This window comes from Ursus maritimus, unplaced genomic scaffold, assembly GCF_017311325.1.
Source record: "Ursus maritimus isolate PB19 unplaced genomic scaffold, ASM1731132v1 scaffold_9, whole genome shotgun sequence".
Lineage (NCBI taxonomy): Eukaryota > Metazoa > Chordata > Mammalia > Carnivora > Ursidae > Ursus > Ursus maritimus.
Window position 1 is genome coordinate 17,319,477 of NW_024427107.1, and position 25,247 is coordinate 17,344,723.

Below are 25,247 nucleotides of genomic sequence, written 5' to 3' on the forward strand. Positions count from 1 at the left end.
AGACAAGGATTCCCAGAGCCATCCTCTATGGCTAGGTGCAATTCTGAGACATAAGTGTAATACTGACAACTAACTGATGAATAAATGCCCCAAATTTGTCTATCATAGAAATAGCAGTGGACACCAAGTCCAAGTTTAAGGGGGCCTTTGAACCCCCAGGTTCAAAGTAGGTGGCAAGGCTTCAAAGGTAAAGAATGGAGTATAATTTAATGATTAAGTACAGAGTTTGGAGTCAAATTAGGGATTAAATCCTTATTCTGCCATGAACTTGGTGTTTTAATCTTGGGCAGATTACTCAGTCTCTTCATGCCTCAGTTTCCTCACCTACAAAATGGCAAAAATAATGGCTAGTGTCATCGGGTGGTTGTAGACATTAAATGAGATCATACATCATGCTTCCTAGCTCTTAGCAAGCATTTAATAAATGCCAACTATCAGTGTTAATATGATTACATCATCATTATCAATATGAAGAAATAAGTCTGACACGGCATAATGAAGGACAGTGGGTTTGACATAATTTCAGACATACCTTATTTGTGTGTGTATACATAGCATATATAAAACGAAATATAGGATACATATTATTCTATATAAATAGAGGATAATAGAATATATAGAATAATATATACTAGGGTGTTTAGGGTAATAAAAATACAATCTTCTTGAAAATCGAATCTTCCTGTGCCACCTTGGGTGTCAGGGCACTGCTGTTACCATGTCTCTGCAAGCACCTGAAGGGCTGTACAAGGAGACGCAAAATAGACCGCTCTCTAGAAATGTCAGCCTTGTCATGTACTGGCGTGAAGCGAGAATGCTCTGGAGAAACAGTCCTTTTGTTTAAAATAGAAACTTAGAAGGAAGCCAAATCAACACACAACAAATTATTGAATATCCAGTTCTTCTGGAGGAAGGGGAAAAAAAAAAAAAAGCCCCCTTCGTTTCTGAAATGAAAAGGGTAATTGCTGGGACCAAAATTCACGTTTCCTTTTCGGTGAGATTCTCCAGCCAAGCTTGGCGCTAACCGAGTCGGCGATTTCACTTCATCGTTACTTCACAAAAGACTTCCAAAATCACTGCGGCAGACACGGCAAAATAAAAATGTTAAATACGTCCTGGCTGGGAGGGGACTGAAGCCTCCACGCTCAATCAAAGGTTTACAATAATAGGATTCATAAAAAAAAAAAAAAAAAAAAAAAAAAGATGGGATTAGAAAATGTTGCAGTGAAGACTCTGGAATGAGATGAGATCACAGCAGCAGCCTGTCTTTTGTGGACCTGCACAATGATCCCCGAGCCAGACTGGATTAGGAAACCTCGCGACTAGGGGTTCGGAGAGAGGCTTCCGGTTCCCGGCACTTTGGGGGAGAGAAGGCTGAAACGATGCATCAGATTTACAGCTGCAGTGATGAAAATATAGAAGTTTTCACCACCGTGATCCCTTCCAAGGGTGAGTGAAATTGCCCTTGACGTTTCCTCACCGCGGCACCTTCTGCCGGAGGTGAAGGACAATCACGTGCTGTTTTACTATGGCTTATCCTCGGGTCTCTCTCGGAGGGGTGGATGGGCTCTCTGTTGTGATGGTATCTGTTATTGTTGTGCTTGCTTCGGAAAAGGAGGTACATGGATAAATATCAGTCATTGAGAAACAATCCATCAAAGGGGTGGGGGCATGAGGGCAGTTAAATGCTCCCAATTCCACTTAATTCAGTCCTGGTAACCCAATATGCCGAGTGAAAGTGACAGCAAGCCATTGTTTTAGGAAACAGAGATGAAAACAAAATTCCCAGGGCAGCTAGAGAGATTCTCTCTTCTTCTCCAATGAGCAAGTGGGCTCTGAAATGAGAACCAGCTGGCTCAAAAGTAGGATTTCTAACGATGCCATCAAAGGTGAGGAGAAATACTCCCGGCAGGGGCCTGAAATCTAATAAAGTGGTCAGATAATGCCCTGACCCGGGCTGGTCTCTAACACAGATCCCAGGGCCCCTGCTCCCAAACTTCACCCAGAACTCGCGCCGCCAAAACGTGTGACTCTGTCAGCTCTTGTGCTCGGGGTGAATGGTGTCAAGTCCCACGGAGGGCTTTGTGTGCGAGCTCAGCGGACGGCAGGTGTCTGGTTACTGGACAGTTCCCTCGCCCCCTCCAAAGCTCAGTCCTCTTTCCTGCTCCTTCTGTTCTCTCCCCACAGTCCCTGCCTTGGTGGAAGAGCCTGGGACTCTGGCTTAGCCCTGGTCTCATTGTCAGACTTGAATGAAGGGGGCTGGATGTTTGCTGGTGTTGTGACCCCCTGTTCAAACAACCCCTTTCTTCTTCCCGTGTCAGCCACTGACAGGGCCACTGCTCAGGGGGGAGGGGAGAGACTCCGCCTGGTCACAAAGAGACACCAACAGAACATAAATAAAGCTTTTGACATCTATTGCCACATAGAGAGAGAGAAAAAAAAGAGCAAGGAGTCTGCCCACGTGCAGGAGTTGGAAGTCTGTCTGGAGCCTCTGAAAAGTACCTGGAAAGTCAAAGCTGACCCTCTGACCCAGCAGTTCCACTTCTAGATGTTCTTGCTCACAGATGTTCACAGTGGCATTGATTCTAGGAGGACAAAATTGAAAACAGCTTCAGTGTCCTTGAGGAGGGGAGGGGGTAAAATGTGGTGTCATCGTACTATGGAATATTCCACAGTTGTCAACAGGGATGAAGTAGATCTATGTATATGGACACAGATCTCAAAAACATAATGTTGAGTGGGAACGAAAAAGGCTGGCTGGAAATTTTATATGTATGATAACAATTACTATATCTGGCAATACAAAACAACTTATGGATACATATTCAGAGAGAGTATGAAAACATAGGCTGGAAAGATGCAGATAAAATTAGTGATCTTACTAGCCCTGGAGAGGGACAGAAGAAGAATTAGGGGAGAATAGAAAGGGAATTGAAATTTGCCTAATTCTTTATTTCTTTTACATGAGAAAAAACAAATTGGAAGCAAATATGAAAATGTTAAAATATGTCTCTATTTCCGGTCATTTTTTTCCAGTTAGCAATTTTTAAAGGAAGAAAAAAATTCAAAGCCGAATAGCCCTTTTTAATTAAAAACTTATTCAACAATTCAGGAGCAATGTCACACTTCACCTGAATAAAAGCATTTAAAACAGGGCCTGTGACTCCATTTGCTTAGCATAGTGGTCAAGAGACTGCGGCCACTTCTGCACTGTGTGACCTTGGGCAGGCTGCTTCATCTCTCTGGGCCCGAGGTTCCACTTTTGTAAAAGAAAGAGCTAGAATTTACCTCCCAGGGTTGTTATGGGGGGGGGATGGAAATACAGATAAAACATATAAAGCATATAGAACAGTACCCAGCATGTAGTAAGCACCATTAAATACATCACTTAAAAAATGGTTTCTATTCTTGTTCCATATTTAGAGCAATGATTATGTTCAGTCAAAGATCAATATTTAATCCTGTATTCCTTTCTTGCCATTTTCATTCATGGCCATCTCCTGGTCATAAACCAAGTATTCATTGGTATTCATGGACACTTCACTGCTCAGGAAGTTGTTCTCTAGAAAAGGAGTATTTGCAGTCTTACCTTAGACCATGAATGGAAGAAGTTCACCTCTTCCTACTTCCTTTTCTGCCTCCTCTTGCTTTCTCCAAAGCTATCAAGCAGAGGGCTTTCAGTGAGAGTAGACAGTGCTAGCTCTTCTTAAGTCCCTGCTTATAAGAGAGATTGGTAACTCTTCAATACATCCCCACATTCCTTGCCTACAGAAGTAGAAGGTGGCTTAATTTTATCTAACAAGGTTATAGTTCTCCCTGGGTTGCCCTTTTCCCAACGCTATCATTTAGCATGACCAAAATGGCCAACACATTTTCTGGGCACAGTTTCAGCAGCGTGGGCAGTGTGGCCAATGGTTAAGAGTATAGGGCCTTGTTCCACTGTCAACTGTGTGACCCCTAACTTCAGTATCCCCGCCACTAAAATAGAGATAAAGCAGAGTACCTGGCTCACAGAGTTGCTATAAGGAGTGAATGAGATAAGGCAAGTAAGCCATCACCTGGTAAAGCTCAACGTGAGCAATTATTACCTTTCTAATGTTGTGTTATATCCTTCTTTCCAACGTACACACACACATACATATATTGGGGTCAAGTTAATATTTATATGTATTTCTTAGCGGAGCCGTCTTAATGTCTCACAAAAATATGGCAGCAGCAAGTGTTAGAGTGTTACTGAAATATTTTAAAGGGATGGGACAAAGATATCAAGTCTATTAACTGAGGACAAGTGTGGATTTTTACCTTCTGGAGAGAAAGAGAGCCCTTTAAGGGAAAAAATTCATAGACACAATTCACAGTAAATACAAAAGATAAAAGCTGTGGTTTTACCAAGAAGTTACACCAGAAGTTATTTCCTGAGACACACCAGAGGGGGTTTAATTCTAGGGCACCACAGCATTCAAAATAATTCCCTTGAGGATAAACAGCAATGGGGAGTGGTTGGGGAGAGGGATCAGGGAAGAGCAGGAGGAAATGCAGAAAACTCCAGAAAGAGAAATCCTAATGGAATGCTGTCAGATCTAAAAGTTATCACCTATTCTTTCTACCTGCCTTCAGCTTGCAGAGATGGAGGAAAATCATAATAACCACCATTGATTCCTGGGAACTTACTCTTTGCCAGGCACTGGACCAAGGGCTTTATAAATATTAGTTCATTTCATCCTTGTCACAGACCTCTGAGGTGGGTGCCATTAATTCCCCCTGTCTTACAGATGAGGAGAGGAAAGTGTGGAGAGGATGGGTAATTTGACCAAGTCACATAAGTGGCAAGTGGTCCAGTTCTGACTCACACTCAAGTGAAAGGATTTGGGAACCCTGGCTATTAACTAGCACACTGTACCCCAGGTATCATGGCTGTAGGTGCTCTGAAGAAAATAACACCACCCAGCACTCATCTGATCACTTATCTGATAAGTGACAAGGAGTCATCTCAGTTCTAGGCAGGGCAGTGACGTGGTGGGATTTCAGTTCCAAGTAAATCATTCTAGTAGCAATATGGAAAAGAGATACCTGAGTAACTCCATTTTCAACAAAATATACACCTTCTTCCAACCAACATTTTTTAATAGTTAATTGATTTTTTAAAGATTTTACTGTAGTAAAACATACATGATATAAAATTTACCATTTAAGCATTTTTAAATGTACAGCTCTGTGGCATGAGGTCCATTCACATTGTTGTGCAGACATCACCAATCTGTTTCCAGAACTTTCATCATCCCTAACCAAAACTCTCTACCCATTAAATAACAACTCCCCATGACCTTCTTCCCCCAACGCCTTTGTAACCTCTGTTCTACATTCTGTCTCTGAGTTTAATACTCTAGGTATCTCATATAAGTGGACTCATACAATATTTGTCCTTTTGTGTCCAGCTTATTTCATTTAGCTTAATGTTTTCAAGGTTCATCCATGCTACTGCATGTATCAGAATTTTATTTCTTTGTAAGGCTGAATAATATTCCATTGTATGTATATACCATATTCTGTTTATCCACTCATCTGTTAGTGGACATTTGAGTTGCTTCCACCTTTTGACTATTGTGAATAATACTGCTATGAACTTTGGTGCACTCAGCCAAGTAACATCTAAAATTGTAATTACACCCTGCCTATTCTCCCCACTTCCCCTCCTCCGCACCCCTCCCCACTCCAGGTGCAACGCTCTCTGAGGCTACATCAGCTTTACCAACGTTCTCTAAAACCATTCCTTTCTCTCTCTTTGCAGTGTCCAGTCCAGCCAGAAGAAGAGTCAAAAGCTCTCAACACCTCTTGACCAAGAATGTAAGGACAACTTCAATTTTGATCCCTTTTATTGGTTTTCATTACAAAAGCATCATCTAGCTTCTTCACTTCCTCTCCCCTGCTCTCAATAGCCAGGAAGTTTTTCTCTATGGCATGTTGCGGCTGCTCGATTTCCTGTCCTCCCCTTCACCAAAATAATTGACAAATGTCTACCAGACAGCAAACAGCTCCTATTCTGCCATTTTCCCCAGACACATAGAGTAAATCTCATTCTCTAAAAAAATTGTGTTCTTATTTAAATAGAGTCCACGATGAGTATAGTATCCCTGACTTAGGTGTTCTCCTATTGTTGGCATTTGTGAGGTTCCATTTTTTCACTATTATAAATAGCATTGCAATTAATTTGTACAAAATACTAATCTTTTGGATTAATTCCAGGGTAAATTAACAAGTAAAAGGATAAGAATAGTTTCATCTATCCCTTGATCCATTCATCCATCCACTATTTTCATTCCTACTATGTGTAAGAGACACTATGCTAGATGTGGAGAATGGTGATTTTTTTTTAAAAAAATGGTTTCTGCTTACAGCTTTGTCACACATCACCAGGAATTCTGAACAGTTGCCAGGCTTCCAGCAATGCTTTTCCATTTACCTCCAACCCTACTAACATCAATTTTCATTTTTTTACATTATCTTTTGCTACTCTATAAGCATTCACATTACCTTAAAATTAGTTCACATGTCATTAGAGCCAAAGAATGCTGTAAATTTCTCATTTTACTTACAGATTTCTTTATACAAAAGTTGTCAATCCATCTTCGTACTTTCACTAAAAAGGTTCAACTGCAAATGGTTTCCTCTTGGTTATGTTGGAGTTTCAATTTCTATCACAATCTTTCGTGGAACAGCATTTTGATTTTCTAAGTATTTCAGTTTTTGAAGGCCTAGTCACCATTAAAAAGAATTTTTTTCAGCGTCCTGGGAATGATATGGGGTTTTAGTCGTTGTTGTTTTCATAAACATTACTTTTTTTTAAATTCCCAAAGTAGTATGTGCCCGTTATGAAATTTCAAATACTATGACAATATAAAATACAGTATCAGAAAATTCTAAGAAGCTGTGGAACATAACGGTTAGGTATATAGACTTAAGAGTCCAACTGCCTGGACTTAAATTCAAGTTCTATCCATTTCTAGCTAGGTGACCTGGAGCAAGTTGCCCACCATACTGGGACTCACCTTCTTTAGTATTCAAATGGCAATAATAGGAGCACATTATCTCAAGAACCATTGGAAGGAGCAAATGATTTAACACATGTAAAGTGCTTAGTCTAGAGCCTGACACACACCAAGCATTCAATTAGTATTGGCGCTTTATAAGTGAAATTTTCCCATACACTAACGTATCATTATTGTGCTCCATTGCTCAATAATGTACTGTTTTGCAATTTGCTTTTTTCACTAAACTGTAAGTCTTGAACATTTTTACATGCCAGCTAATACTTATAGATCTACCTCATTCTTCATCAAAGCTGCATACCATGCCATTATATGAATGTACTATAATTTTCTACCCAAATCACATCTGAAGTCTTCTAGATTATTTAACAAAATTCTACTAAAACAATGCCACAAGGAATATCCTTGAACATATTTTTCATAAGCAAATGTTTTTGAAGATAAATTCACAGATATGAAAATCCTTGGTCATCAAATCAACACGTTGTACTCCTTAATGTTATATGTCAATTATATCTCAAAAAAAAGAAAATGCTCAAAGGATATGAACATTGAAAAAAATGTATATCCCCTGCCAAATTCTTAGCAACTGTGTTTTAAAGCACCTTTACCAAAACACCTAAGCCAATACTGTACATCATCAGTGTTGTTAATCTTTGATAATCTGATAGGTGAAAATATCTTGTTTTAATTTGCATTTCTTTAATTATCAATATCATTCTTCATCTTTTCAGGCATTTTGATATTTTTTCACTATAGGTTCCTAATTCATGTCTTTGGCACATTTTTCTGTCATTTTATTTTTTTAGTGACTTTTGAGAATATTTTACATTAAGAAAGAAAATGAGGGTGTCTGGGTGGTACAGTTGGTTAAGCACCTGACTCTTGATTTCAGCTTAGGTCTTGATCTCAGGGTCCTGAGTTCAGGCTCTGCCTTGGGCTCTGTGCTGGGCGTGGAGGCTACTTAAAAACAAACAAACAAACAAACAAACAAAAAACAAAAAGAAAAGGAAAGAAAGGGGCTTTTAATGGATGGAAAATTTCTTTATAGTAGGGCAAGAAATTCTGACCTTTCTCCTGGTCCCTGATAACTGAAGCCCACAGTCTACAATAAAAATGCTCCTGACTTTCAAGGAGTGGGTGTTACCAAAAATGGAAAGGGAGGGGCACCTGGGTGACTCAGTCAGTTAAGCAGGCAACTTTTGATCTCGGCTCAGTTCATCATCTTGGGGTCCTGGGATCTAGCCCTGCCTCAGGCTCTGTGCTCAGTGGGGAGGCTGCTTCAGGATTCTCTCTCTCCCTCTGTCCCTCCACCCACTTGTACTTGCACTCTAAAATAAATACATAAATCTTTTTAAAAATGGAAAGGAAAGGGGTTTTTTGTAGGTGATTACAGTTTAAGAAAAGTTTCACGACAGACTTTTCGGTCAAGGGGCTTGAGTCTGGCATTACTCTGGATTTGAAGGAGCCACAAATCATTCATGACTCCAGAAAGATCCCTTGGGAATTGGGAATATTTAGTTCTCAACCAAGTTCTTGCCTTGAATTTCTTTTTTTTTTTTTTAAGGTTTTATTTATTTATTTGACCGAGAGAGACAGCCAGCGAGAGAGGGAACACAAGCAGGAGGAGTGGGAGAGGAAGAAGCAGGCTCCCAGCGAGCAGGGAGCCCGATGTGGGGCTCGATCCCAGGATCACGCCCTGAGCCGAAGGCAGACACTTAACAACTGAGCCACCCAGGCGCCCCTTAAATTTTTAACCTTAAACAATGTTCCTGTCTGAATCACTAATACCAATATCTACTGGCTTTGTAAGGACAGAACAATATTTACAAAAGCTTTTAAAATGGAAACTAAATCACCATACTTTCTAATAGTTAAGTAAGTTCTAGGGAAGAAAATCCTCAGGAGATTTCGAACCTAAATAAAGGAGACAACTCTCAGTGGTGGGGATGAAACCACAGGGGATGAGATATCAAACCAACCAAAATACGGGGCACAGCCTTCTGGAACTTCAGCCACTTGACTTCTGGCAGCCCTGTAGAACCATGCTCTCAGGTTTCCTGGGAGTGGAAATTTTTGAGAAAGACAGTTATGTTAATGGTTTATGACTTTCCCTCTCCAAAATATTTTTACTCAGAGGGAAAAAAAATGACTCAAGTATATGAATACATATTAAAATTTGCTTTTGATTTAAAAAAAATTAGAAGCTGGGTCTTGTCTTCAACGATGCAGTCTTCCCCCAGGTGAGACAACTTAGTAATGCCCTCTGGCCTTTGAGCTCTCCTCTGAATTTCTCATTTCCCCTAACAGCCTGACTCATCCTTTGCTAGCAAACCTCAATGCCAGCTGTACAGAACATTCAAATTAGAAAAGACAAGAAAGGTCTTAGTCTACCTAAGATGAGGGAAGTGAGTCCTACAGAAAGAATCGTCTCTGATTATTTGTTTCCTCGTCCGACTGGCTCTTGGCTTCCCTTTGAGTTCCCAAGGAAAATATTTACATTTTGTAACTGCTTGAATCTACAAATGTTTATGACTTTCTTTGTCCTGAAATTCTTATTTGTGTCTGTTGTCCTTGGGCTACCATGTGGAGTCAGGTTCCTTCCTTTACAAAGATCTCTCCTCTCTAAACCATCCTTAGTGCCACAGCACCTCTACGATGGAGTCAGGCCCCCAGGGGCCATCGATTCCCAGCCCCATCATAATGAGCAGTGGTAGCACCGCCAGGAAAGATGGAGATATGGGATTGTAAATGTCACATCTCCTCAGATTTCCATCTTATTGGGAAATTTACTGATTTTTCAAAATGCGATTGATGGCACTTGAAATTTCTTATCTGGATGTAGGCACTTCTCTGGGTCTTATAAAGAGCACTCACCTAGAAGTCCTAAAACCATGGCTCTCATCCTGGCTCTGCCCCTTATAACTCTGTGACCCTGTAGACACATGACCTCTCTTGGCCTCAGTTTCTCTATGTGTAAAATTAGGGAGTTGGGCTAGAACGTTGTTATGGATCCCATCAGCCCTAAATCATGATGATTCTCCATCACCTAGGTCTCACCTGTCTTTCCAACTCCCTACTGGCCCCCGAGGCCGGCAAACAGAAGTGTGAGTTGAAGAGGTCAGTGAGTGGAGTCCTGAGGCTTGAGCGTTAGCCCATGCCTTCCCTGCTTCCAGGCTCTGACCAGAGATCAGCAGCGGAGCGGCAGTTTATTGCTCTAATCTATCCCCCCTACTTTCAGAAGGCAGTTTGCTGGAAAGGCAAGTCCAACACTAAACCCTCCCCTCCCTTCCCGCTTACTCCTGTACTGGGGGAGGGGGGGGCCGCTAAACAACCTACTCTCAGACCAGTTTGTTCTAAGCCCAGCAGCAGTTGCTGCCCCAAACTGTGTCCTAGAGACCAGAAAATAACCCAGGCTTTCAGGTGTCCATTTCCTGGGGTGGGCCCAACGTGCTCCCCGCCCCCCCTGCCCCGGCCTTCCCCCTCCCTAAGCCCTCTCAGAGCCTCTGTTACTGTGGGAAATGAGAACCACAAGTTCCAGACCAGCTAAGAAAGGGAAATCTGAACTGGGCACCTCTCCTCCTTCCTTTCCTGCTATTGGCATCCTTTGGGGACTGGAGAAGATACCCTGAAGGGGCACTTGGCCCTAAGTCATGACCTGGGAAGTAACCAGCCTCATCCCCATCCCTAGGGAGCCTCCTCCAACCAGCAGAGCGCTGAGCAGCTAATGCCTCTCGGCTCTCTCCCTGCTGGTTCTCTTCTCCCACCCCACAGCGCAGAGAAGGATTGCGGAGGTGGAGTTTCTTGTTCCTGAAAGGGAACATTTGCTTCCCTTTCAGAGGAGGAAATGCCGGGTCTCCCTCATGGACTCCGCAGGCTTTCATTACCTGCTTTACTTTCTCCTTGTACAAAGTAGGTCTGAAAACATACCAGTCTCACTCCTCCTCACTCAGAAGAATGCTGACAGAATGAAAATAAAATCAGAAATACCTGTGACAGTCAAGAGCTCTGTATCATAATGAGGCTCAGGTCTCTCCTATTCAACCTGGAGAGTCACATTCCAGGGGAGAGCCCTTTAGGCCAAATATTACAAGGGTCCAGGGGAACAGGGCTCCGAACTACCATTAATCTAGGAAATTCCAGTATTCTGGGCAACATCATGGCAGAGAACGGGGCCACGGGGAAGGAAGGTAAGGAGGATCGCAGAGGAGACTGTTAGTGCTGGGTGGTCAGTGCTGGACCCCGCACTGAGCTGGCACAGGGTGGACCCAGCACTGCCCCAGCCCAACAGAACCACCACCTTCTAATCATACCACAGTTTATAAATGTATCAAAGCAACACATTGTACACCTTAAACTTACCAAATCGTATGTGTCAGTGATATCTCAATTCAGCTAGGAGGAAAAAGGAATAAATATTTTAAATTATTGGGGGAAAAAAAAAACCCCACCTTCTGCAGTGCCCAGAGGAGAAAAGGTACTAATCCTACACGCTCCTGAATGATCAGCTTTCTCCAAAGGCACAGGGTGAATGAGTCTGGGCCCTAAAATGGGCTTGAGAGGAGTTAATTTCCTAACCCAGATAAGACCAAATTGGGGATATATTAGTTTTCTAAGCAAAGGACTATTTGTGGTAAACTGAGCAAAGAGTGACAGCTTCTCCTAGTTTCCTCTTTGGGAGACATGAACTGCTCTGATTCTGCAGATAAATATGTAGCTTGAAGAAAGAGCAAGCTCTGCTACTAAAACCCCTACAGGTGATAGGCATTTACTCTGCCCCCACACAGCAAGGACACACAAGAATATCTCCTTTCCACAGAACCACCAAGTGTCACGACTGGGGCGTGAATTCAGGTCTGCATGACCGCAAATGGAGTTCCCTTCTTCACCACTGACAATCTGAGAAGAGAACGAACACACACACACACACACACACAACTTCGTTTTCATTTGCATTTAATTATCGTTCAACATCTTTTCATGTTTGTGGTGTCATGTTTACCATTTGTATTTCTATTGTCAATGGTCAGCTCCTAGTTTTTGTCCCATTTTTCTTTTGTCTTCTTCCTCTTTATTGATTTGTAAGTGTTCTCTATACATAGGGATCATTCCCCATCATACGTAACAAATGTTGTATTGAGCCACGTTCACTTCTTGTGTTTGTTGTTTTTAACATGTATCTTGGATCTGTCTGGTATATATTTTGGTGTGAGAAGTTTGAACACAAATCAATTTCCTGCAGTTACCTGCCATTTATTATAACAGTATTTATTAAAGATCCAATTTTTCTCCACTAAATTGAAATACCACCCTATGTTAATATTTAGAAATGTAGTCTTATTTGCTCAGCACCCTCCAAAAGCAACACAAGTGTTCTATGTGGATAAACGCGGGGGATCCGTCAAAGGCTAGAGAAAAAGGGCTGAGATGGGTCCACCGAACTCACAGATGCACCCAGCGCCCAGGACCTGGCACAGAACGTGCCCTTGCAGGACATCTGCCAAAGGAGCAAGCAAATGAGTCAATGCAAACCTCAGAGAAGCTACGGTATACAGATCCTAACCAGCTTCAAAGGAGTGAAGAATTTCAGAATGAATGACCCTAATGTCCTGGATATGTATAAAAATATGCAGGATATGAGCCCAAAACTGCTAAGATTCCCTCATCACTCCCGGTATTAAGATAAAATATGGTATTATTTGTCTCAAGTTTATACATTTAAATCATTTCAATGATTTAAGTGTGTTTATTATAACTTTTAAGGCCCATTTTGGTGGGTCCTGACAAAAGGGGTATTTCCTTTTAATATACTTCCCAAAATAACTATTCAGTAGGTGATCATGACTGAAAACACCTTAGCTCTTAGCATTCTGTTTGGGTTTCTGAAATTTCCACTTAGCAAACCATACATAGTGGAAATTCATCTCCCAGCTCCTCCTGACTCAGGAGTTCTGCAAGGTGGTGGAAATGTGAGCATGTGGAGCTCTGTCTGCACTGTCTTGCCAGCAGCTTCTTTCTTTTTATTTTTTTAAAGATCTTATTTTTTTATTTGACAGACAGAGAGACAGCCAGAGAGAAAGGGAACACAAGCAGGGGGAGTAGGAAAGGAAGAAACAGGCTCCCAGCGGAGGAGCCTGATGCGGGGCTCGATCCCAGAATGCTGGGATCACACCCTGAGCCGAAGGCAGATGCTTAACGACTGAGCCACCCAGAACCTGGGAATTAGTTGGGCCCTGGGTCCTCTCCCCAGGTCTTCCTTCTGCTGGAGCATTCAAAAAGCTGTCCTCTGGGTGAAACGAGGGTGTCTACTTAGCACAAAGACTGTATGACCCTGGTTTCCAGAACTGTCATCATTTCAAATAGCCTGTTCTGTTGCCAAACAGAACAGGCACCTGGGGGGCAGGTGACATTTTTGGCCTGATGGCCCAGGCTCCTGACTCTGAAGGGGCTGCTGGTGAGGAACCCCCGGGGACCCTCAGCTTCCTGCACCACGGCACCTGGTGAAATTAAATAAAACAGTTGACTGTTGGGGGCCAGTTAACCCAAGTTCTCCCACTGCTGCTAGCATTCGCTGGAGTAAGGAAAACTCCAGTAAGTCACTGTGTGCCCAGGGTACATCTGAAGATCCGAAGGAGAGGAACAAGCTGACTGTCCTTCCTCCCGGCAGGTGGTGATCGAGTCAGACCTCTACACGCCGCGGCCACTGGAGCTGCTGCCGCACCGCAGCGACCGCCGCGACGGCGAGGGCCGCAGGTCCGGCCGGCTCCACGGCGCGCGGCCGCAGGGAACCCACCTTGCCAAAGCCCCGGCCAGACCTGGTACGTGCGACCTGGATCGAGTCCCTGGAACCTGCCTGGGACGTGGGGGGGGGGGGGCAGTGACGCGCTTAGCCCAGCAGCCGCAGGGTCTGCGGCCCGGCTTGTCTTTTCCAACAACCTCACGCTCCTCCCTGGCGTCCTCCATCCCGCCAGGTGAGCGCAGCACCTGTGGCTGGGGCGTGCGCTTCCCGCCCCGCCCCCTCCCCTGCTCGGCGCGGGCCGTCACTGCTCTGAGTGCACCTGCTCTCGGGCCCCACCTACAGCAGCCACACAGAACACCTACCAGAAAAACACTCCCGGGCGAGCATGGACGCTTTCATTCACCATCTTGCTCCCCAGGAAGCCCTGCTGGGTCCGAGAGATGAAAATCATTATGTTCTGGGGGAGAGAAAACTAGTGTAGACATGACTCATGAAGACAGAAGCTTACGTTATTTTACAGGCTGTGTGTGTAATTATACAGGCTCTTCATAAACTGCCATCTTACGATCTCACCATTGTAAATGTGAATGACTTAGGGCTATTTGAACAATCTTTAAAAAGAATTTAGGGACAAATTTGTTTTGAAAACTGGAAACCTTGTAGTCTCACCTTCACTGTTTTTTAAAATGGCCTCCACCCCAAGCAGTTCCATGGGAATCTGCACCTCGCCCGCTGAAGTCTGTGATGGTATTTTGCCCTTAGTTGCCGGTTTAGGTTATTTCTGTTATGTCCACAGCCTAAAGTAAGTGATATTTTAACTCCAAAATGCACAGTAGAAAGTCTGGGATGTCCTTCTGAAGGCATTTGGGTGTCAACAATTTTGTCTGTTGTAAGAACTGAAATTATACTTCATTGAGTATATCTTTTCATCCATCCATCTCCTCTCCTTCTTCATAGATGCTCGACTGGATCTCTAAGGTTTCTTTGATCAGTAACATCCTGATCCTCTTTTTATGATCCGATGTATAATAACGCATAAATCAAGCTATACTCTCTAGCTAAGTGATTACATATACACATATGTAGAGTGAAAGCATAAGGAAAACCACAATCTGCCTTGCAAATTAAGAGGAGATAAATTTTTCTCTGCATCTATATATAGGTGGGTGGGTGGGTGCATGTGTGTGTAGAAAGAGAAAAAGAGAATATCTTCACTAACAAACCATAAAATGGATTTACAGTCATGTTTCTCAAATTTTAATGTGCAAAAGAATCTCCTGGGAATCTTGTTTTCATGCAGATTTTAATTCAGTAAGACTGAGTAGGGCCCCAGATTTTATGTTTCTAAAAAGCTTCCCGATGATGCTGATGATGTTGGTCCAAGGACAATATATTGATTAGCAAGGATTTAGAGACAAACAGGTAGTTCTCACAGTGGGGTCCCCAGAGCAGCAGAATCACATGGGAACTTGCTGGAAATGTAAATTTGGGGTCCCACCTGAGATCTATTGAATAAAATTCTGGGGTGGGGCCCAGCAATCTCTGATTTAACAAGCCCTCCAAGTGATTCTAATGCACACTGAAAGTAGAGGACCACTGACCTGCGAGCACCCCAGGCCCATTTACAGAAAAGGAAACAGATACCATAGAAGCTGTTTGATACAAAGTCACACTGCTTATTAGCAACAGAACAGAAATTAAATCTTGGTTCTGCTAATTTCTTAGCCAATGCCTCCATCCCCCCAGAGAATAATGTCTTTCCAACCATCTAGTCTTAGGGGCCACTTTCCTTCCTAAGTAGTTTGTGGAGCTCGACTGTCCAAGTCAGTCTTTTATTGTTTAAGAGAACAGTAAGTAATGAAATGGAGAGAATCCGCCCAACATGTGACAGTCAGCTCATGCAGGGAATGTGCTAGGCAGGTTTAAAAAAAAAAAAAAAGATTGAGCTGGGCATTGATTCAATTCCTTCAGCTCCCCCAATCTGATAGATGCCAGAGGGGTTTCTGAGTCAAAGCCAGACCCAGCACTTTCCACAGGAAAGGCTTGGGCACGGAGTCTTCCATCCTCCCATTAGAAGGATGTGTGTCTCCAGGGAGCTCAGATCTGGGGGCTTGCTTCTTTTCTGAGCTGTAGGAGAAGGCTCCTGGATGATGTAGCCTTCTCATGTGGGAGAAAGATTCTGTGAGGAATCTTGGAAATTGCAGGGACTCTGAAGGCAAAGACCAGCTGAGAAACTCTCTCACCACGAGGCCCTGAACAGGTGAACCTCAATGCCCGGAATGGGGACAACCACCTCCTGGGCCCTGGATAATTGGCTGCCCGTGGAACGTCTCCACCAAGATGTCCTCAGGCACCTCAGAATCAACATGTTCAAATGGAATGCGTCCTCCTCCTTCAAACCTGTCTTCCTTTCTCAGCTGGGATGTTTCCTTAACACCCCCTTGTCCTCCTCACCCCCACTCCACCCACCATGTCACATACTAAACACTGACAATATCAACTCCTGGATATGTCTCATCGCTCCCTCTTGGTACCTACCTCAGGCTACCCGGGCTCAGGCCCCCTTCACCCCTGGTGTGTAGCATCCAACCCTGGCCCTCAGCCTCCAGTCCCTCTTCCCTCTACAAGGCTACCAGAGCAGTCCATCTAAAGCAGAAATCTGCCTCTGCCATCCTTCTGCTTCAGTGTCCTTCCTACCCCCTTCCTACCCCCACTGCCCTCCAGACCATGTTCAAGGCCCTCGGGAATCCATTCTCTTCTGACCTCTCCAGGGTCACTTCCTGTGACACACTCCTGTCCCTGCCCGTCCATACACACAGAAATCCTGAGCTGCAGTGCAGTTCTGTGACTGCTCCATTATATTCTGTTTCCCAGACCTTCCCTGACCCTGTTCTTCCTGCAGACTGCCCTGTCTCTACCTGGCAAATACCTCCCAGATTGAGTTAGGGTGTCCCTCAGTCTTGTTTCTCCAGCCCTACAAGACCCCCAAAGCAGTTTGCCATTCCCTAGATCATCCTTACCTGGCTTCCTCTGTTATGTATCTCCAAAGCCTCGATTTCCTCGTCTGAAAAGAGGGGCCTATTATGATATCTACTTAACAGGGTTATGGTAAGGATTAAATGAGACAGTGCTTATGTGTTTTACACTCAGCACAGTGCCTGACACAGTAAATACTCAAAACTATGAGCTGCTGTTATTCTTTATGCCAGAGCACTGTAAGTTATGATTTAATCTTGGTAGTCTTGTAACTTCATTTTATTGCCATTGAAATGTTTTCTTCCTTGGGCTGGGGAGTGTTTCATCTCTATTTGCTATAGTGTGATAGGATGGGGCTTGTTCTGGAATGTCTGCCCAAGGAAAGACTATATTGAAAGCCAGCTTTCCCCCACCTATTGCCAGCTCCCTCAGCTCAACACCTGGATTCTCAGAAGCTGCAGACTTCAGGGTAGAGATTACTCAGAAGTAGGTCGGGCTTCAGGAATAAAGGCATAGCAAGAAGGTTCTCACGTAAGTCTCCTGTGGCCAATGTCTCAGGACTCTGCTTATCTCCAACCCTCGACCATCATAGAGCTGTGCTTCCCACCACACAGGCAGACTTCTCTGCTCCCTTCCACAGACGAGTGTCCGGGATCAGCAAGCTAAATTGCAGTAAAGACTGAACTCCTGATAACCTCTTGTAATGTAGCTCCTTAGGAAGGAAGGACAAGCTAAGAGCACATTCTCCAAGCAGCTACTGCCCACAGACGCAGTACTAACTGCTTCCACACACATGATTTCATTAGACCTTAGTTCTACCCTCCCTGCCCACCACACGCCCAGAAGAGTGCCAGGGGTGCAGGTGACCCACCCGACAGTTGCCCCATTGCCTGACCCTACTGCCTGATTTTGCTGCTTGGCACAAAGGCCTTTAGAAACTCCCAGCTTGTGGTTGATTAGCTGATGAGATCATTGACGCAGAAGCGGGGGGGAAGTAGAACACAGAGTACTACTGAGTAATGCCTCCTCTGTTCAACCCTACAGTGGGGAGTTCGGAACCCAAATCATCAAATCTGTGTGGGAATCGAGCATATGGAAAGTCTTTGGTAAGTAAAATAAGCCTGGTTAGTTCTATCTGTGGTGCTTTAGACTTCTCGCCCAGTCCTTTGTTTCAGGCCTGAGGATTATCAGAAAGGCAAGCCTGAAGGTTCTTTGCTCTTGAAGTCTATCAGATCACAGCACACCACTGGGCGTTGCTCTCTTTCTTGCCAGAAAGTCAACTCTTAGGCAGACAGAGGAAGGTATTATTACCTAGTGGACATCTCAAGCACTGGGGGAGAGAAGTGGTTTCTGTGGTAGGCACGTGCCAGGTGGAAACGCCTGACTAATTCCCAGGGGCAGCTATGGGGGTAAAGAGCTGCAAGGGCCTTAAACGTTGTAAAAACATGAAGCACCAGGCATCTCTGGTCGGGAAAGCTCTGGAGGACATGTGCTCCAGGTCAGGGTCTCTGGAGGCAGACTCTGAGATGTGGCGTAGGGGGTATGAGATCTGTATTAGGGATTGGTACCTGTGGCAGGAGGAGGGAGGTCAGCTTGCGCAGAGGCTGAACTGCCATGCGCACCAGATACCTCCTGGTGGGAGCCTCCCTGAGATGGGCCCAAATGGCCAAACCTTTGTTTCCTCCTCGCTCCGTCATGGTACGTGGCCTGCGCCAGCCCAGGTGTCACCTGGTGAGGGGCCCACTGCACCCGACGCATGCCTGGAGGAGCCGAGAGCCATCTGCTGCCTGAACCCCAGCGGTTGGGCAGCAGTCCTTCCCTGAAGGGAGATCAGGGGGGTGCACGTCCAGACTTAGCTCAGAAAAAAAAAAAAAAAAGAAACACATCTCCTGCGCCTTCCTCTGGGCATGAATGTGGGTACCCTCTGGGTTGGCACAGTAAGGGGAGAATCATGGCTAGAGGTGAGGTCAGCTCAGGCATCCTGGTCTCCGTGAGCAACAGCTCTCCAGATTGGCGGATCGTGCCACAGGAGGACTAGAAAAGCCCCTGGAGATTGTGTGGGCCAGCCTCCTCCTTCTGGAACAAATTGGACAGTAAGCACTTCACTCCGCGTCTGAGCAGAAAATCTAATCCAAATACCTCATGTAGGTCATCCCTGTGCTGGGAGAACCACACAGAGGGCAGGGATGGGTCACGCTGTTTTATCAGGAGTCCCCTGCCCCAACCTAGTACTCAAGAGAAACTGAGGCAGATTGTCAGGCTGTAACAGCTCAAAGAGCTGCCCGCAGCTTAGGCCGGAGGAAGACCAAGGTTAAGGGAAAGAGGATTAACTGCCCCAAACCTCTGGGCTGGGCTCACACAGTACCCCTGGCAGAGAAGTAACTGCATCTGGGAGGGCAGAACGAGTTGGGATGGGATAGGGTGGTCATGAGGACACAGTGACAAAGAGGCAGCAAGACTGACTCTTTCCCCTGAGCCTGAGACAGTGATGCTGGGGTCCTGCAGCTCATCAGAGGCCCCTTATCCCAGGGTGGGAGAGGGATTCAGAGCTTACACAGCTAATTCTGACTCCGTGCTGACATGCACTGGAGGAGGACCAAGGACATTGGAGCAGAAGAGGCGGGCGTATGTTCCCGGGGCTGGGCTGTTGGCACGATGGGGAAGGAGAGCTCCCGAGAGGCCACAAGGTGGCACAGTAACTCTGCCCACAACCTTTGGCCAGCTAGGGAGAGAAGGGGACAGTTAATCATGATGTCCTCAACCTGGATTTTCCCAGCAATTCCAGGAATGTGGTGACCCTAAACCTTCAATGGGGTTGGGGTGAAGGAACAAAGCATAGCGTATGCCCATTGACTAAGCAAACTCTGGGTTTAGCCCTGGCTAGGGCGTCAGCTACTTTTCCATTCAGCACATGCTTCTTGAGCACTCATCACCTCCTTGAGGAGGGCTGCAGCGGGCCACCAAAGGGATTAAGTGCCAGACCCTGACACACACCATGCCACCTTTCTGAGGACTGGGAGACTAGACAAGCATATGAAACAAGAATGTCCATATGTCCATACCACATCCCCTAGAGGGATGCCTGGGTGGCTCAGTCAGTTAAGCATCTGCCTTCAGCTCAGGTCATGATCCCAGGGTCCTGGGATCGAGCCCCGCATCATGCTCCTTGCTCAGCGGGCAGCCTGCTTCTCCTCTGCCTGCTGCTCCCCCTGCTTGTGCTCTGTCTCTCTTCTCTCTCTCTGACAAATAAATAAATAAAAATCTTTAAAAAAACAAATAAATTAAAAAAAGAAGAGAACCATAGAAAGAACCGGTGAAATGCTGAAACATGTCACGTAGGTACTCACGGCTGTGGGGACAAGGGACATGAGGGCAGAGAAATCCACTTAGGCCACCAGCCTGAGGAAAGGCCTCTGGGAAGAAGTGGCCTTGAAGGGCAGGCAGAGACGAGGCTCCATCCAGAGGGTGAAGGAAAAGCCGAGGGGAGATGCGAGCTGTGCATGCACTTGAGGAAAGGATTCGTTGTTGTGTGGGGATGAGCGCGAGCATGAGGAGAGGCGGGACCAGCCCCGCTGGGACGGAAGCTGTCACAGTAGCCACGGCGGATGCAGAGTAAAGCTGCATAGTGAGGGGGAGCCGGGTTTTGAGGAGCCTGGGAGCACAGGCTGCAGAGTTGGCCTCAGTCTAGTCTGCAGTGGGGAGGGGCTGCAAATCCAGAGGGGCTGGGATTAGTGGCGGGTCTGGCGGGAAGCAAAGAAGTCCCGGGTGACTGGATCTGAAGACTAGGGCAGAGGAAATGGGGAGGATGGCCCTAACCTGGGCAGTCTTTCAAAGCACGAATCTGCAGGATCTGGCAACAAAGTGAACACAGGCAAGGGGAGTGGGAGGGTACAGAGTAGTCAGGTAAGATTGAGTTGTGCTCTCTCTCAAGTTCTCTGGGTCGGTGGTTCTCAGAGTGGGCACTGGCAGTACCCAGGACCTCGTTAGAAATGCAGGTTCTCAGGCCCACATCAGACCTACTGAATCAGAAACTGAGGCAGGCCCAGCACGGTGTTCACAAGCCCCGCAGGGCAGTCTTGATGCCTGCCAAAGTGTGAGGACTATTGTCCTAGCTGGTGGATGGATGGAGCCATCCCCCTTTCAGCTGGCTCCGGTCAGTGGGACCGTGACCACATCCTCACCTTCCACTCCCTTCCCACACCACCCAGATTCCTCCGGTGGCCCGGATCTCAGTGAAAGCCCCTGGTGTGCTGGAGGCGGCGGCCGCGGGCTCGGAGAATGGAGGTGTTCTGACAAGAGGGTAAGTGCCGTGTCTCCCCACCCGCTGCTGGCGGGGCTCACCACCCATTCCTGGTCCTTCGCAGAAGAGTAACAGGTGGCCTGGCTTACAGACTCTCAAGATGCTAACACGAAATCCATGCCAGCTTTAAATTACCTTTTAATGAGGGCAATAATCCTGGGTCTCTGGAGCGCCTCATCAACTGTTTCCCCAGGATTAAGCTCAAGTGTTTTTGATGGTTTCCACTTCATTAACACCACTCTTTAGACTTGGAGAAGTGTCATTTGGGAGGGTTTTTGGTTAATTAGATAAACGTAATCACAGGTCATTATCAGAGCCTCCCGGTAGGCACAGCGGTGTCAGAAATGCCTTGTGGATTAGGTGAAGGGCTCCTGTCCAAAGGTAAAGAAATATGCAAGATACAAAAGTTTCAAACCTAATGTATAACCTCCATGTTACTGTTAACTCTGATCCAGAACCAGCCGCTGGAGTAGCAGGAGTAAATAGACCCCTCCCCCAGCACCAGCAACTCCCTCACTGCCTTCAAGGCTGCGCTAAGAAGGCAAGCAAGCGTCTGCGACTCAAGTCAACATGTACATTTATGCCCCCGTCACTATTGTCCATACCGCACATAGCAGAAAAGTGGCTTAGGGGGTGATGCAGGGTGTGGCCTCTGGGCTCCCAGCTGCTTGCTTGCCCAGCACCACCACTAACCTGCTATGACTTCAGGCAAGTTATCGTAACCTCCACGTCCTCACTTATTTCAAAACAAAAGCCAAAAAATGGGGATGATCATAGTACCCCTTTTGAAGTATTATGGTGAGAACAGAATGGGATATGTGAAGAACTTAGCACAAACTGTGGCTGTTGTTTTTCAAGAAACCTACAATCTAGCAGTTGGAAAGACACATCCTTGGGAGCACATGAGACGTGCACTTTGGAGGAACCATAGGCTAAAACACCAACCCAAGGGGTGCACACCTTGGAAGCTTAGAGTCCAAGGAGGAAGAGCCCAATGTGAAGCTCTTCTAGATAAAAGAAAATCTAGAAAGAATTATAAAAACGAAGTCACTCAATGGACCGGGCCCTAACTGGAGAAAAGTCAGAAAGGCATGTAAATTGTTTGAAGGTCTAGCGGCAAATGCCCCTGACCATCAGTAGCTGCTGCTGAGAGCTGGAGTGAGCCCTCAACAGCTTACTGAGCTGCACACACCAATCTTTCTGCTCCACGTAGCTGTGTCCAGAGGGTTCTCCATGGTTCCTTTCTCTCCGAGCTCAGACGTTCCCATTGCCATGTGTTCCTGGAGGCTGGCTCTTGAAAAGTAAGGCCATTTCTTTCACCTAGGGAGAGGAAGTAAGGAGAAAGATAAACATGTATTGAGGTCTACAATGAACCCAATGCTTTCTTATTTCATTCTCCTCCCAAGTCCTGTGAGTTAGATGAAATTACCCCCCTTTTGTACATGAGGAAACTGAGGCTGGCTGAGATTAAGTCACTTGCCTGAGGCCAGTCAGTGAGCAGCAGGATTCATCCCCAGGGCTCAGACTCTTTCAATAGCTTAACGCTGGGGGAAGCTTGCCCTTTCCATCAAGGTTGTTGGTCTAGAAGTGGGAGGGGTGGGAAAGGAGAACTTAGGACAACAGCAGAACTTGAGAGCCATGAACCACTGTGCCCAGAGCCACCTCCTTCCCTCACCCCATGTAAGGATCCTCCAAAAGAAGTCATCCATATGTGTGTCCCAACAGTGACCCTTCCATCCTGGTCACAGGATGTGTGAGCAGAGGAGAAGTAAGAGCTCGGTCTACTCCTTGACGGCGAAAATTAAAAGTTTGGCTCTGTGAAATGACTGTCCTCCCTACCTACCCCTGGCTTTTCTTTAGATCCAGACATCTCAAGAAGATGACTGAGGAGTATCCAACCCTTCCCCAGGGAGCAGAAGCCTCCCTACCGCTGACAGGAAGTGCTTCCTGCGGTGTGCCTAGCATCCTCCGGAAAATGTGGACAAGGCACAAGAAGAAGTCTGAATATGTGGGAGCTACCAACAGTGCCTTTGAGGCTGACTAGAGGTGACCGTCCCCAGGTGCCCTGCGTTGGCCAAAGTTCACTGCATATGGGGGAGAAAACTTCCAGATTGGAACTGAGCCACATTCACGTCTGCTAGTAGCGGGTCCAAACACGTCACCATCTCTTACTCACCAATAGCCCTGGCTTAGGGTACAGGCAAGGAACTCCCCTGGAAGGCAAAAGAAAAGTGTGCCTTCTTAGAATCGATAAAGCCATTGGTCTGAAAGTGGCTTTGGGAGGTCACAGCGGTTATATCCCTATCTTTAAGCAAAACCACACCACAATCAAACTTTCTCAACCCATTTTAAAGACCTCCAAGGAAGGAAGCAGGCAATCCCTCAGTCTTCCTTGTGAGTTGTTCTAATGTGTGTGATTTCTGGTATAAATATAAGAGCTTGATGTTTGAGGCACTTGTAAACACAGTGGTTCTTACTATTCCTCTTATCACATTGATTTCATCTTAACAAGGTACAATTTTTAATGACAAAGCGCTATATATTTACTTATAGTTCTAATATCCATTTGACAGTGTTGTCAAGATCAGTATCGATCATTTGGCATGAGTGCATGAATTCTATTCTTTTATGTGCAGCTTTTCTATAGAGAAACATGACTAAAAATTAAATGTGGAATGCTAATGTTTTCTGAAGTGGCATAGTCTGGTGAAATTAACAATACCTTGCATTGGCAAAATGATTTTAACTTTTGAAAGTGCTTTCCTATCCATTACCCCTGTTAAAGAAAGCACAATTATTCCCAGTCTATAGATGGAGAAGCCAAGGCATTAGGAGATACAGTTACTGGAACTGAATACTAGGTCCTCAAGTCCACCAGACTCCTTGCTCTGCTTATTTTAGCAACTGATTTGAGGAAGGTTTTGAGGGGTAGGAGTATGTCTCTGGGGGCAATGTTTGAAAGGAAAAATTTGATAAAATTGGAAAAAGCAAGTGATTTGAATGAAATACACCATTACGTATTGGGTTGAACTTGGAGAAATTGCCATCTCTGTAGGTCAGAAACAATCGAACAATTTCATATGGTTTAACCTAATATATAATATCGTGCTTTCCTTCTTTTAATGGAAATGTCATCATCCGTCCCATCGTTAACATCAATAGACTCATGATGACAATATAATAACAGCTCTCATTTACTAAATGCCTACCATGTGTCAGACATGACACTGAGCACTTTACATACATTCTCCCTGTCTAACAGCTCTGAGTTAGGTGTCCTTATCCATTTCATAGATGACAGTTTAAGGCAGTTAAATGATTAGTCTCAAGGTGCCTGACCCACAGGGCGTCAGGCTTCAGTGCCTGGTGTGTGTATCTATTCCTTCACACAGAATAGTTCAGAACACAGAGGAGGATCAAGGTTAGTAAACAACTTTCATCTCAAATGCTAAACGCAGATGATTGGCAGAGGCCGCCTAGAGGGCTGTGTGGAGGTGGAGTCTGAGATGCAGGCGTGGTCAGTTAGTGGTCAGTTAGAAATGCCGGCCTGTGGAGGTCATTAGTGGCACATGTCCTGCATATCTGTCATTTGTAGCCTCAACTCTGCCCCCAGAAGGCTGGTGTTCTAATTCAGAAGCTTAAATTAATCTAACCCATTTAGCAAAATCAAACACTCCATGGTGGAACTTAGTCTAAGACTCAGCTGGAAATCGCCATGTCTTGGTACAATGAAGAATTCGGCCACGTTACCAGTCTCAACCGTTATTCATAGGTTACCACTCTGGCCACGTGTCGCCTTTTGCTAAGTTACCCGTTTCCACATCTCCAGGTGAACCGTTAAGGAGGCATGGAGAGATAAGAGGCCTGGGCTTCTGGGCTTCGGCCTTGTTGATCCCTGCCCTTCAGCCATTATTTTAGATGCTCAGCACCCAACCCTCACGTTGGAATGTGATTTGGAGATTCGGACATCGAGTGCTCTTTCAATGAGGGCCTAGTCTCAACGGACAAATAGTCTTGCACAGTCTAGAAAATGGGGCCTGGAGCACAGTTAGGGACAAAGCAGGTGATTTATGCTGGACCTATCAATCAGAGTATCCTAAAACTATTTATTTCAACTTATTTAGTCTATAGCTGATATCCTCCATTTGTATGTGGCACCTGGAGATTTCTGTAGGATGGAACTAAC

The 25,247-nt window shown here is 45.4% G+C and overlaps 1 protein-coding gene and 1 long non-coding RNA gene across 2 annotated transcripts in view; one reads left to right on the forward strand and one right to left on the reverse strand.

Moving 5' to 3' along the window:
• On the forward strand, positions 1-23,484 carry VXN (vexin). The gene is made up of 6 exons (XM_040626159.1): positions 1-1,449; positions 5,789-5,844; positions 13,714-13,864; positions 17,806-17,867; positions 20,970-21,061; positions 22,922-23,484. Exons 1-6 carry the CDS (start codon positions 1,383-1,385, stop codon positions 23,103-23,105), a joined length of 612 nt encoding a protein of 203 aa, XP_040482093.1. The 5' UTR covers positions 1-1,382; the 3' UTR covers positions 23,106-23,484.
• Positions 22,541-25,247, reverse strand: part of LOC121101754 — a 23,316-nt gene continuing 20,609 nt past the window's right edge. The window contains exon 5 of the long non-coding RNA XR_005833790.1: positions 22,541-22,642. This is a non-coding gene — a long non-coding RNA (uncharacterized LOC121101754). The remainder of the gene's footprint in view (positions 22,643-25,247) is intronic.

Bases quoted from the DNA above. Each gene is read 5' to 3' on its own strand.
- VXN (XM_040626159.1), top strand. From the start codon at position 1,383: ATGCATCAGATTTACAGCTGCAGTGATGAAAATATAGAAGTTTTCACC. The intron at 1,450-5,788 runs GTGAGTGAAATT...CTCTCTTTGCAG, and splicing joins CACCGTGATCCCTTCCAAGG to TGTCCAGTCCAGCCAGAAGA. The intron at 21,062-22,921 runs GTAAGTGCCGTG...GCTTTTCTTTAG, and splicing joins GGAGGTGTTCTGACAAGAGG to ATCCAGACATCTCAAGAAGA.